The following is a 13,846-nucleotide window of genomic DNA, read 5'->3' as shown; positions in this document are numbered from 1 at the left end:
TAGCTTTTTGCCTCACTGCTGAGCACTAGATCTTCTCTTCCTGTTTCAAAATCAATGCTCTGATAACATGTGAAAATTCCGACACTGAAGGAACCGCTACTACAAAAAATCTGAATTTACTTCACCTACTTGATTTTTAAATTACATTCATCAAGTTATTATTTTGAATACTGAAGCAAACTACTTCTGCAGCCTACACTAATTAAATATCTGATCTCATGAAACATAAAACATAGCAAAGAACAAGATACATAGGACACACCTATTTTTGGACACAATAGTCCATGGGAAAACCGGTGCAACGATTTTGAGGGTTTATTATTATGTAGGAGAAATATATGAATAAAAATATAGGATGCTCATATAGCAATCCTTACAGAGAAAATACTAGCAGAAAATCTGAGTGAGTTTTACCTCACTTAACCTGGCAGAATTCTGGTTGATCCGACACAAGACTCACTAACCTAGGCTACTTCTGCATTGGCCCTGTGTAGGCCCCACGTTAGCCTTTCAGGCTCTTCCTCAGCTCCTCTGTCCTCTGTGTCAGCTATCCCGGTTGTTCTGGAAGTTCCCGACAGTTCTGACTGTTTCTGGCAGTTCCAGCTTCTACGTGACAGGAAACTTTTCCCTCTGTGCAGTCCTTTCTAGCTTTGCGTCAAGTCTGCGTGGGCCCAGACTGGCCCAGCGTGAACTCTCCTGGCTACTACGCTGCCTCTCTGCAAGCTCTCCCCGCCTCTCTATCAGTATTCTCCAGAAAGTCCTTCTCCCGGATTCTCACTACCCCTCTACTGCAAAATGATCACCTAATTCAAATTTCTTAGCTTCCTAGCCCCAGAAGTCAAACTCTAGATCAATTTGTTCTCTCTGTGCGTGTTTCCAAATGAACCCCAAGCCTCCATCTTATAATTTTCTTGTTTAGACTTCAACGACCGATATTAAGTCTCTAATCAACAGCTAAGATTAAACATGAGTTGATCCACCTTCTAGATCATTCTTACCCATATTTTTATTAATATCCATTCATATTTTAATTTCCCTAAGTTTAGACTTAGGAACTCCATTAAAATATTAATTATTTTAATAAAATATTATCCTAGTGGAATTTCACGAAACGGTTTTTGGGTTCTTTAGAACTCACGTGCCTTAGCCTCTCCACCAATTTTCAAGTCTAGATCACTTACGATGCTACCAAAACTAACACATCGAGGGTTTGGGTTCTCACTAGGCTTGATGGTAACCAAGTTTTCTGCAATTCGATAACGTGATTGTGTTTAAGGTATCATTTAGATTTTTTCTCAATTTTAGACTAAAATTTTAGGAAACAAAAAAAGAAAAAAATCCATTAGACTTCTTACCTAGAACACAAGGAAGATGTATGTCATTGATTGGAAAATATTTGTAGACAAAGGATGAATAATTTTTCCTAATAACACTTAAAAACATATACTGTGATCCCAAAATCACAAAAAATAGGGTTTTGGGCACATAAAAACTAGTTGCACAAGAATGTGTGTGTTAATAAGAGCAGGTGCACTTTCTTAGGAAGGTCTGCACATTCCTAAGAACACATGCACGTTCCTAGGAAGGTGTGCATATTTTTAAGAGCATGTGCACATTCTTAGGAATGTGCATTTGCTCGTGATCCAAGCTAACACGATGGCCTAGTTGCTATCTTGGTTCACATATTAGGGCATGCTAAACTTGGATGCATGCTTGCATGCTCCTAGGATAACGCATGTGTTCGAATGGGTGTTCATTTGTGATGATCCGATTGCCACTTTTGAGGACATTGTCTTCATGTGAGCACCTTATTTAATTTCAAATTTTTGGGGTGTCTACTATTTCCATGCTCAAATGTTGAGAATTTTATGGTTTTGTGGTGTAATAACTATTTGTTACCAGTAAACAATTCTCCCCCACAATATCACTTTCTCACTTTATTGTATATACCCTCCATAAATCTTTGGCATAAATTATACTATCCACCTAAGTCCTTGGTGCTTGAAGAAGTTGTTGTGTTGAAATATTTGCTTTCATTTTGACATATTGAGTTGTTGTGTGATATAATGACTTACCTCTAAAGGAAGCTACTTGAATTCCTCATGGCAGATGGGAAGAATTCCTTTGAAACAATTGAACTGCTTTGTGTGGAGGAAGGGGGCTTAGAAACAACAATTTCTTGCCATTTATCTTGGAATTTGGCAAAACTCCCCATCAAAATTATATTACCAATAATAGAGGTAGTTGTGGAGGTGGTGGTGAGGGATGCAATGGTCCTAGTAGAGGAAAGAGGCAATTTTGGCTATGGTGGGTGTTTCGGTCCTAGTTGCACCAATCGAGATGGAGAATATTAGTGGTGGAGCAACAACAAAAGACATGGACAAGGTTAATAGAATATGTATGATCCAAGTCGCATTGTATGGAGGAAAAATTGTAATAAAACCTTCAAATTATTATATATATATATCTATATATATATATATATATATATATATATATATATATAGGAAAGTTAAATGATGATTATGCATATAATCTAGGCTATTTGCAAACACTTTTATCCTCTAAAAAAAAAAAATATCTTGAAAAGAAAAGTTAAACATTATATATTGCATATGTTAAAGATGAACTAATAGTCATCAACAAACAAATAATTGCTATAATCTTACCTAATAAAAATAAATTAATTTCACCCCATATTTCATTTATTCTACTCTCATTATATTTTATCCAATATTCTTTTTACCCACCCTTCATCTATATATATATATATATATATATATCTCTATACACATTATTAAAAATCAATCAATTCTTTAATTAAAAAATTAAATTAAAAATTATATTATTGTTGTTAGACTTTTCCATTAGCTTTTAAAAATTACAAATATATAAAAAAATCAAATGGAAAAAATGATTCGTTTACCGAAAGTTGCTTTAAAAGGTGAGATGAACGATGAACTAGGTTCAATGCTTCGAAAATTTAATAAAATTAATAATAACGCCAAATGGTCACTCGTGATGTGAAACGGCCTTTATCAAAAACCAATGTCGAGGAACTTCAACAAAATTTCAAAAGCGTACCTCGGATCCCGACAGGCGCTCTAAATTTCAAAAGCGTACTCGTCGTCAGGCGCTCTAAATTCAATCCATCTCTTTCCGAAGAAGGAAAAATATCCATTTGGATCCGGACAATACTCGGTCGTCAAATTGACCATCAAATTTTAAAATATTCAGAAAATTCACAATAAAATAAATTATTTTCACAAATTTTAACACTAAAACATTTTAAACTTAAACCAATGTCGAAACTATCTAAACTCTATAAATTCCCAAGTTTAATATCCGTATCACACAAATTGGAGCAAGATCTTCTACAATGGATGCTCAGACCCAACAGCTTAGTGTCACAAACAACCTGGAGGTGCAGGAAAGATATATCCTGCCCCCCCATGAACGCCTACAGGTGTCTCAGATCTCTTACTCTCAGAGCATCCCTGTGATAGACCTAAAAGACCTGGATGGCCCTAACAGAGCAACAGTAGTCCATCAAATCCGACTTGCATGCGAAAAGGATGGTTTCTTCCAGGTGCACACCTCAGTTTCTACCCAACAATTCTACCTCCCCTCAAATACTTAGAGTTTTGGTTGGATTTCTGTCACACTTGCAGACTATTGAGTCTATACATCTCTGTTGGTATGCTGGTATTAATATAGTGACTAGGTCAAGTTTCATATCTGATTGACTAATTTTTTTAATTTGTTTTGGTTGATATCAGATAGTGAACCATGGCGTGCCAAAGAATGTCATGGAAAGCATGATGGGTATAGCCAAAGAGTTCTTCGAAATGCCTATCGAAGACCGAGCATGCCTCTACTCAGAGGACATAAAGCAGCCAGTCCAGCTTTCTACCAGCTTCAATCGCAGCAAAGACACAGTTCTCAACTGGGTGGACTGTCTCACACACCCTTGTCATCCTCTAGAAGAAGTCATCGGCTCTTGGCCTGAAAAACCAGCAGCCTACAGGTAATCAGCAAACCTTTATCTGTTATAAAATATCTAAAGACAGAACACTAGCAAAGATTCATCTTAACCCACCATGGAAAAGTTTAGCTGTTTTGACTTCAGATTTTGTTACAGAGAAATTGCGGGCAAGTACGCTGGTGAGCTGAGAGCACTGATATTAAGGTTGCTGGCTGCAATTTCAGAAGCTCTGGGGCTAGATTCCAATTACTTGAATAAAATTCTTGGAAAACATAGGCAAGTGATGAATATAAATTACTATCCTTCATGTCCAAACCCAGATCTTACTATTGGTGCAGCAAAGCATTCAGATGCAAGTGCCATCACTGTGTTAATGCAAAGCGATAATGTCAGTGGCCTGCAAGTATTCAGAAATGGAAAGTGGGTTTCTGTAGAACCCATAGCTAACGCGTTTGTGGTCAATCTGGGAGATCAGCTGCAGGTGAGAAAGAATGAGTAGATCTATATAGTTATTTCTCTCTGTGCAAGAATTTGATAGTAATCATTCACTTTGTGTTGTGTGTGATTTGAATTGTATTAGGTTGTGAGCAATGGGAAATTTAAGAGCGTGGAGCATCGGGCTGTAACGAATATGCAGAGTGCACGCATATCAATTCCCACTTTCTGTACTCCTGGAGACGATGCTTTTATTGCTCCTGCAACGAGCATGGTGGATGAACATCAGCCGGCTGTGTATAGAGGATACAAGTTTGAAGAGTTTTTAGGAGCTTTCTGGAACCAGGAATTAAAGGGAAAGAGTGTACTGGATCGTTTCAAGATTGTTCATTGAACAATCATTTCTGTTGGTCTGTGATGGAGGCATCAAGAATTTGAATAGTCATTTGCCTTTGCTTTTGGCATATGCGTTGTCATTTCAAATTCGTAGTAATAAATTAAGAGTAATAGTACCCAAAATGTCGTTGTCGTTGAAAAGTATTCGCAAACAAGAATATGAAGCTCCAGCTGCATAATGATATTGCTGAGCCATTCTGAGTAGACATTCCAATTGATATTAGCCCCTCCAGTTTAACTACCCCATCCATTATTCAATAAATTTCAGATTTAAATTATGACGGTTATTTATGTTGTTCAAATTGTTAATTTCTTGCATGGCCTGTACTGCAGCTGCTGGCTTAATGATATTACATGGGTGTGTTGACGTTTTTTTGTTTGCAATTTAAAGTTTAAACCATGGAAGATAGGATGCGATTATTGATATTTTCGTATTAGCATTTTAATTTATATGATATTTGTTTTTTTTGAAATTGCTTGTAAATTTGTGCTGCAGAAAATTGTATTAGTAAACAAATCATATCACACATCAAAGAAGCCATAAATTCAATCTGTATTGTTTTTTGGTTGCCCTATGTAAACATTATTGTGTGTCATATTACACATCAAAGAAGCCATAAATTCAATCCCTATAGTTTCTTGGTTGGCAATCAATTGGCAAAACGATCAAGAAATCACTGCAAAAGATACAGACTTGGAGCTAGACTTGGAGCTGGAGTGAGGAGCACAATGGCTGAAAAACATGTTCATACAATTTTGTGATGATTGCTCAATAAGACCTAGAGTTTGATAGTCAATTAGGGTCTACGAATTATCTAGAGAGATGCACAATCGAGCCTTAAATGTGTTAAATTCTTGACAACTTGATATCTTTGCCACCAACTTTATACCAAGTAGGGGTGTATTCTTTATTTATGCTTGTTTTATGAGGGCGAGACCTTTAAAACCATTCGTTAAGAGCATTAATATCCACAACATAATCAAAGGTTGATATACACTATATATTTATTTCCAATTAATTACCTCGTGAATTGAGCTAGGTATTGGTATGCATAATACACCCAAAAAAAATAAAAATTAAAGGTTTGTATGTTTGTTATATATCAGAGCATATGTTCTAACACTTAGGCTTATGGGAACTAAACTGAGACAATGTGTGGATAAATGAACACAGAGAATGTAGAGAGGATCCAGACCATCTAACGGTGAGACACACCTTATGTAGGGGATGATCTGGAAATGTGGATAGAACTCGGTGAAAAATCACGTTAGGCCAATGCTGCCCTACTAGAAACTGTCCAACAGTTACGTGTTGAAATGATTAGTTTGAGAACTGATAACAAAAGGTTGCGGCATGAGAAAGGGAGGATTTTAAAAATTTTGTCTGATCGACAGAATCAACGTGGACTTGACCCCAGTGTCAATAACGGGAATAGAACTGCAACCTTCAATCAGAGGGAAGGTAATGCTGAGTTGGAAGGGGGATAGGATAATGAGGAAGGGCGTTCTGATAATGTCTCTGACAATCGAAAAGTAGAAGGCAAAAAAATGAACTACAGGGAGAATTTAAAAAAATAAAACCCCTGATCTTTGAAGGTGAAACTGAAGAAGAAGAAGATGCATGGTTGATTGATATGGATCGATATTTCAGATCTATGAGTATGACGATAATCTGAAGGAAAGATTGGTTGTATATCAACTACGAAGTAAGTACACTCTATGGTGGGAAGAAATAAAAACTGTGTGGAAAATTGAAGAACAACAAATTACTTGGGAAGAATTTTTAAAATATTTCAAGGATAAATCCCTGACAGAGTGTTACTATGACGAGAAAGTGAAAGAGTTTCACAATTTGAAACTGGGAGCCTTAACCATGGACGAGTTTGTAGCGCGAGTTACCTCCCTGTTGCGATATGTATCATACATGCAGTAGGAAAAAGCTAAGATTCAACACTTCATCAGTAGTCTACCTAATTTTATGAAGGAAAAACTGGATTTTGATTATCCAAAAATGATGGATTCAGTTATACGAAAAACATGCATTTTCTATCCGCAAATGAGACAGAAAAATGAAGGTACCAAAGGTGTCTTGAACGAAAAAGGGATGAGGAATATGCCAGCTAATAGGTAGGCAAAGGTTGTTGTTGGAAGTAATTTACATGAAACGATTCCCAATAAGTTTCCAGCGAGGAACCCCCTCAAGCACCCAACACAAAGTGAAACTAAACAATCAGAAGTGGGTAGTAGACCTGCAAATGACCAGCAACAGAAGTTGCCTTTGTAGTGTCGGGGTTGCAGAGAATCTCACTACTACAAGAATTTCCCATGTCGAACAAGAACATAGCAGGTTACAAATGTGCAAGGAGCATCTATGATTGGGGAGGTGGAAAGAAGAATTCCCAGGATCAATGCAGCGTTGGATGATCATCAAGGGGAATATCAGCCCACCATGATAGAAGGTGAAGGTAATATTGTTGAAAAACCTGTTTCTATTCTAATTGATCTCGGTGCTAGTTTGAGCTATGTTAGCCCAAAAATAATAGAAGAATATAACTTACAAAGTATCAAGTTCCAAAAAACTTGGTTAGTTCAATTAGCCATGGGTTCTAAGCGAAGGGTAACTTAAAAAACAAAACATTGTCCTGTTGACATTTCAGGACAATAGATTTTTGTGAATCTGAATGTACTTCCCTTAGGGTCGTACGATGTATTAGTAGGAATGGATTGGCTGGAAATTCACTGGTCCTTGGTAGATTGTAAGGAGAAAACTGTTAGTTTCCTTAATGAATAAGGACAAAGAAAATAAGTTCAAGGAATTAAGAAAAACATTAAGTTACGCCCTATTACTAATAAGCTAGGAAAATGCATTAGAAAAGGTTGCCAAATTTATGCGGTACAGGTGGGTTATACTAATTCTAAAGACAAGATGACTTCTCTTGAAGATATTCTTGTCATCTAAGAATTTGTGGATGTATTTCCTGAATCTATACCCGGACTACCACCCAAACGAGATATTGATTTCACCATGGAGTTAGTTCTGGGTGCAACTCTTGTTCCAAGAATTCCTTACCATATGAGCAATAGCAGAATTGATTGAACTCAAAATGCAGCTGCATGAGCTGTTTGATAAAGGATACATTCACCCCAGCATGTCTCCATCGGGAGCCCTTATATTATTTGTACGAAAGAAGGATGTAACCTTAAGGTTGTGCTTGATTATCATCAGTTAAACAAACTGACCATAAACAATAAATACCCCTTACACTGAATCGATGATTTGTTTGACTAGGTTCGAGGGGTTTCCATATTTTCAAAAGTAGACTTACAATCTGGGTATCATCAAATAAGAATTAAGGATGAAGCCATTTTTAATATTTCCTTTCGAACTCATTATGGTCATTATGAGTTTGTAGTACTACCCTTTGGTCTTATGAACACCCTTGCAAATTTTATGAGCTTGATGAACGATATTTTTGAATCGTACTTAGAAAAATTTGTTTTGATTTTCAGTGATGATATCCTAATTTATTCTAAGAATCGGGAAGAGCATGAAAAGAACTTGAGAATTGTCTTGCAAACTCTATGGGATAATCAATTGTATGCTAAGTACAGCAAATGTGGTTTTTACGAAGGCCAAATGCAATATCTTGGCCATGTTATTTTAGCAGAAGGTATCGTGTTGGACCCAGAAAAGATCAAAACCATTATGGAATGGCCCATCCCAAATAATGTTGCATATATTAGATCCTTTATGGGTCTAGCGGGCTATTACCATCAGTTTATTGAAGGGTTCTTGAAAATTGTCTTTCATATAACCTCATTACAAAAGAAAGGAAGGAATTTTTGATGGACTGCTGAATGCCAATAGAGTTTTGAATGTTTGAAACATTTACTTACCACTGAACCTATGCTAAAGTTTGTAGACCAGGAAAAATCATTTGTGGCATGCAAAGATGCCTTTAAGGAAGGTGTTGAGGGAGTATTAACGCAAGAAGGTAAGGTTATATCTTACTAATCTCCCAAGCTAAAATACCATGAACAACAGTACTCTGCCTACGATTTATAATTGACAACAGTAGTACAGGTTTTGAAGGTGTGGTGACATTACTTTTTGGGTAAGAAGTTCTTGTTATTAACGGATCACAATAGTCGTACTAGCTTCTTTAGCCAGCCCATTTTAAATGCCCGTCAAGCTAGGTGGGCAACCTTTTTAAGTGAATTTGATTTTGAAATAAGACACCTTAAAGGGAAAGAAAACCAAGTTGTTGATGCGCTAAGCAAAAAGTTACACTGCATATATGAATTATATTGCAGTTAAGTAAATTTTTTTATATATAATTAAATCAATATCTCATAAAGACCCGAATATATTTTCTTATGGAAGCAAGCCAATAGTGCCCAGGGTAGCGGGAAAAAATCTGATTACGGAATAAACCAAGATAAATTATTAACCTTCAGGAATTGACTCTACGTTCCTAATTAGAATTTTATTAATTTTTTTTATAATGGATGAGTTTCACGGGAAATTGTATGCTTCTCATCCTGGATATCAGAAACTGTTTACATCTATTAAAAAAAATTACTTCTGGCCAGGCCTAAGAACGGACATTATAGAATATTTAGCTAAATGTTTAGAGTGTAAGCAAGTGAAAGCAGAGCATCAACATCCCGCTAGGTTACTACACTCCTTCCCTATTCCTGAGTGGAAGTGGGAAACAATCACTTTGGACTTTATTACAAGTCTACCCAGAACTAGAAAGCAACATGATTCTATAGTGGTTGTAGTTAAAAAACTATCAAGACCTCTCATTTTATACCAGTAAAATCCACCTATAAGACTATTGAAATTGTTGATATATTTATGAGAGAAATATTCAAGCTACATGGGATACCCAAAGTAGTAATCTCAGATCGGGATGTAAAGTTTACATCCGCATTTTGGAAGACTCTTTTCTCTGATTTGGGTATGCAAATTCAGTTCAACATTTCCTATCATCATCAAACGGATGGGCGGACTGAAGGGGTCAACCAGGTTTTGTATGTTAAGAATGTTTGTGATGAAGCAACTAAGAAAATGGGAGGATTACCTCCACCTGGTTGAATTTTCTTATAACAACGGATACCATGAGTCACTAGGAATGAGACCATTCGAGGTACTGTATGGGAGGAAATGTAGGGTACCCATGGACTGGGACAGCCCTGTCAACAAATTGACATTGGGTCATGATATGCTAATCGAGATGGAGCAAACAGTTAGAAAGGTTCATCAAAATTTGAACGTTGCTCAAGATAGGCAAAATTATTATGCATATAAGAAGGGAACCTACAGAGAATTTAAGCAAGGGGGTCATGTATACTTACGAATTAAGCCAAAGAAAAGAACTCTACAATGGAGAGGATGTGCTAAATTAGCACCTCGATACTGCGTCCTTTTCAGATATTGGAACGAATTGGGCCAGTAGCATACAAACTTGCGCTACCAAGCCATATACGGATCCACAATGTCTTTCATGTTTCTCTAATAAAAAGATATGTATTCGATCCTAAGCATATAATTAACTGGTAAAATATACAAGTAATTCAATTAGTGAATTGAATTCTAGATTATGTTTGTGTATATAGATATGTATTAAAATAAACTAATGATAATTCATGATGATGGATATGTTGAACTAGAAGGACAATGCTTGGTAGATCCTCTTCATATTATTGATCAGAGAGAAACAACATTACGGAGGCGAGTAATCACCCAGGTTAAGGTGCAATGGAAGCACTTTGACCCGAAAGAGGCTACATGAGAAGACGAGGATCTTATGCGTAAATCTTATGCTTCTTTAGTTTTATAAATTGAAAATGAACACCAGGGATGATGTTCCTCATAAGTGGGGGGAGATGTAACACCCCAAACTACGTGGACATATTATTTTACTACTTATTGTTTTACTTTTATTTCTTTGTTATATTATGTTCCAATGGAAAACATGAAAGAACTCATGGCTGAGTTAGCCAAAGTAACTTTATAAATATTATGTGATAAAAAAATAAATACATTTCTGAAAATAGAAAATTGGTTAAAGAGACCTTCTCAGATAGTGATTGTTAGTTACACACCCTTTTCCTTCAAGAGGAGGGATTCGAGAAGGCCTAGGGGCTGAAAGAATCTAGGAGGAAAAGAGGAAAAATTGATTGAGAAGGCAATGACTTCCAAGTATTCCATAGAACATCCTTGACCTGGGTGAAATAAACTAGTGGGAGCCATGGAAACAACCCGAAAAGGGTAGGGACTCGAAACTGGACTTATAGTCTTGATGTTTCAGAGTGACTCAATCTACATAGTGTAAACCATTGTCTGGAGGAGAATCACTCGGGGGAGAGTTTGGATGTCATAGACAAACTCGTGGCACAGTGGAGAGACCTTCTGAAGAAAAGAGGCTAAGTAAACGAAAGAAACATATAAGTTTCTCACTATATCATAAGAGATTATTTTAATTGTTTATACAAGTCTTTGAACAAAAGACAAGAACAACCTGAAAGCTATTTGTTATGAAAAGAGAAACACATTGTAGGTTTTCTAGACGCGCAATGTTAATATATTTAGTTAAGATTCAGATGCCTTTATCTTTTTCTTTTATAGCCTGATCTCTGTTAAATTACCTGTGATATTGTTACAAATAATAAAGAAAATTTACAGATGCGTAGTTCTATTTGAAGATGATGAGTATATGCGTTATTGAAAGTAAAAGGAAAAAAATAGAATAAATTTCTCTTGTGACATAAAAACTGAGGATGATGTTCAATGTAAATAACATAAATTACCAGTCAATGCAAACTAGCTAAGATTTCAGTACTGCAAACAACACCACAAAAATACCGAAATAGAATTTAACTGTAAATTTGACAAGGAAACCCCGTCTCTTAAAAATCAAGAACACATGAAAGAAAATATTAACTTAGCTAAACCAGAAAGGAGAAGATCTCCACAATTAATGAAAAAATGTTAGGAAAAACCAAAATGGGGTCAGTCAGACCCAGTATTTTTTCAATGGAGACATTAAGTACATAACCAAAAATTCAGAAATCATTCTGCTCTTAGAATCAAGAATGTACAGTCAAAACAAAATATCATTTCAACTGATTCACCCATAACTAGATAAAATTTAAATGACACAGCTAGTAGTGGGCCTAGATGCCCTAGTTGAAGCCCACAAATCATCCAGGGTATTTGTCTTAACAAAATATTTACCATAGTATAAAACCATAAACATTCTCTGGTACAGCTGGGTAGCATGAAGCACAATCGGAATCCGGAATGTAAAATAACAGAAAAAGGGGACCAACCTAGAAGAAAAAGAATATATGGTACCAATCGATTAGAAATATTCCCGGTGACTCGAATCAGTAGTGAATAGTAACAGACAATTGGGTTCCTCACCTGCAAAGGCAACAATGAGTTCAGAAACAACTACAAGGGTTTGTACTCTGAAAATGCAAAGGAAATAAACCCTGAGAATAATTCTTTACCTGAAATGACGATGGAATCGTTGAGTAGATTTGTGGCAGAGTCTCTGCTAGTAAGGTGCCGAACATGATTAGCAGGTATTAAAACAAAATAAAAGGAACATTAACCTCTAAATCTGTGAGCCCATCATTCATACCTGCAAGATGGCCACCTTCAGTTCCTCGTTCAAGGTGGTCTGGCATTGGGTTGCCTACAAAGAGACGAAGGACATTTTTTTGCAGCAAAATTACCATCCAATTTAGAAAGGGCCGACCGGCGAAACCGCCAAGAGCCACACCTACCCTATAAGAACCTACCGACGATTCTAAATTAGGCTCTAGAAATAAATCATTTGGCTGGTTGAGAAATCAAGTATAAGCAAACTAGTATGCTCATAAAACCTTACCAATTGCAGAGTCTTCCTCCCATCAAACCCTGTTCGAAATGTCGGAAAGTGTCGAGTTGGGGAAAATATTTAGATACCTCAAACCCTCCCGCCAGATCGTCATCAAGGTATATATCAACCACAGATAGTTTAATACTTGTTAGGGTCTAAGAACTATCTAGAGAGATGTACAATCAAGCCTTAAATGTGTTAAATGCTTGACATCTTAGTATCTCCACCACCAACTTCAGACCAAGTAAGGGTGTATGCTTTATTTATGCTTGTTTTATGAGAACAAGACATTTCAAACCATTGGTTAAAAGAATTAATATCCACAACACAATCAAACCACTGACATACACTATATATTTATTTCCAATTAATTACCTCGTGAATTGAGATAGGTATGGGTATGCATAATTCACCAAAGTAATTTTTTTTAAGGGTTTGTATGTTTGTTACAAATTTATCTCATAAAATTATGAAACGTTATCAAAGAATTATAGATTAATGTTAATATTTCTTTTATACTAAATGTGTTGAAATAAAAAAACATTTGAATTTTTTTTAACAGGAATTTTTGGTTTATTAATAAATTTAAAAGTAAATGAGTTTTTCAAAATAATTTTTTTTAATAATAATAAAAACTTTAAACAAAAATTTTAAGTTTTAAATTAAAGAAAAAAGTTTAGGTTTTAATTTCTTTTTGTTAATATATTTTTCTTTTTCATTAAAAAAAAATTATTTATTTTTCAATTCATAAAAAAATATATAAATAGTTTATAAATTTCATAAAATTTTCTATATATTTAATTTTATTTCATAAGATTCATAAATTTATTCATATATATTTAATTTTTATAAAATTATCGATATTTATATTTTATATTTTAATTTAAAAATTATCAATATAAAAAAATATGTATATTTAAATTCAAAAAGTGTTTTTTTGTCCTTTTACATTTTCTTTTGCCGATAATTTGTGTTTATGAAATTCTATATTTTCAATATTTAAACATAAAATTATATTAATATTTATTCATGTTTTTATATTAAAATTTATTCATGTTTTATTTAAATGTTATTTATTTATGTTTTTATATTAATATTTATTCATATTTTTCTTAATGATTATTGGTTTTAATTT

At 35.1% G+C, this 13,846-nt stretch overlaps 1 protein-coding gene across 1 annotated transcript; it reads left to right on the top strand.

The window, feature by feature from the left end:
* Positions 1 to 3,337: 3,337 nt before the first annotated feature.
* Positions 3,338 to 5,094, top strand: LOC149150202 (protein DMR6-LIKE OXYGENASE 1-like). The gene is made up of 4 exons (XM_089440487.1): positions 3,338 to 3,589; positions 3,780 to 4,027; positions 4,142 to 4,466; positions 4,566 to 5,094. Exons 1-4 carry the CDS (start codon positions 3,380 to 3,382, stop codon positions 4,812 to 4,814), a joined length of 1,032 nt encoding a protein of 343 aa, XP_089296613.1. The 5' UTR covers positions 3,338 to 3,379; the 3' UTR covers positions 4,815 to 5,094.
* Positions 5,095 to 13,846: the final 8,752 nt, after the last annotated feature.

Source organism: Pinus tabuliformis, chromosome 9 (assembly GCF_031772625.1).
Source record: "Pinus tabuliformis cultivar Carrire ecotype Pingquan chromosome 9, CPIR1, whole genome shotgun sequence".
Taxonomy (NCBI): domain Eukaryota; kingdom Viridiplantae; phylum Streptophyta; class Pinopsida; order Pinales; family Pinaceae; genus Pinus; species Pinus tabuliformis.
The sequence above is the reverse complement of the archived record's forward strand: the minus strand, read 5'-3'. Positions and strand labels throughout refer to the sequence as shown.

Coding starts and splice junctions, on each gene's coding strand:
- LOC149150202 (XM_089440487.1), top strand. CDS start 3,380: ATGGATGCTCAGACCCAACAGCTTAGTGTCACAAACAACCTGGAGGTG. Junction 3,590..3,779: donor AAAAGGATGGTTTCTTCCAG/GTGCACACCTCA, acceptor GGTTGATATCAG/ATAGTGAACCATGGCGTGCC. Junction 4,467..4,565: donor ATCTGGGAGATCAGCTGCAG/GTGAGAAAGAAT, acceptor GAATTGTATTAG/GTTGTGAGCAATGGGAAATT.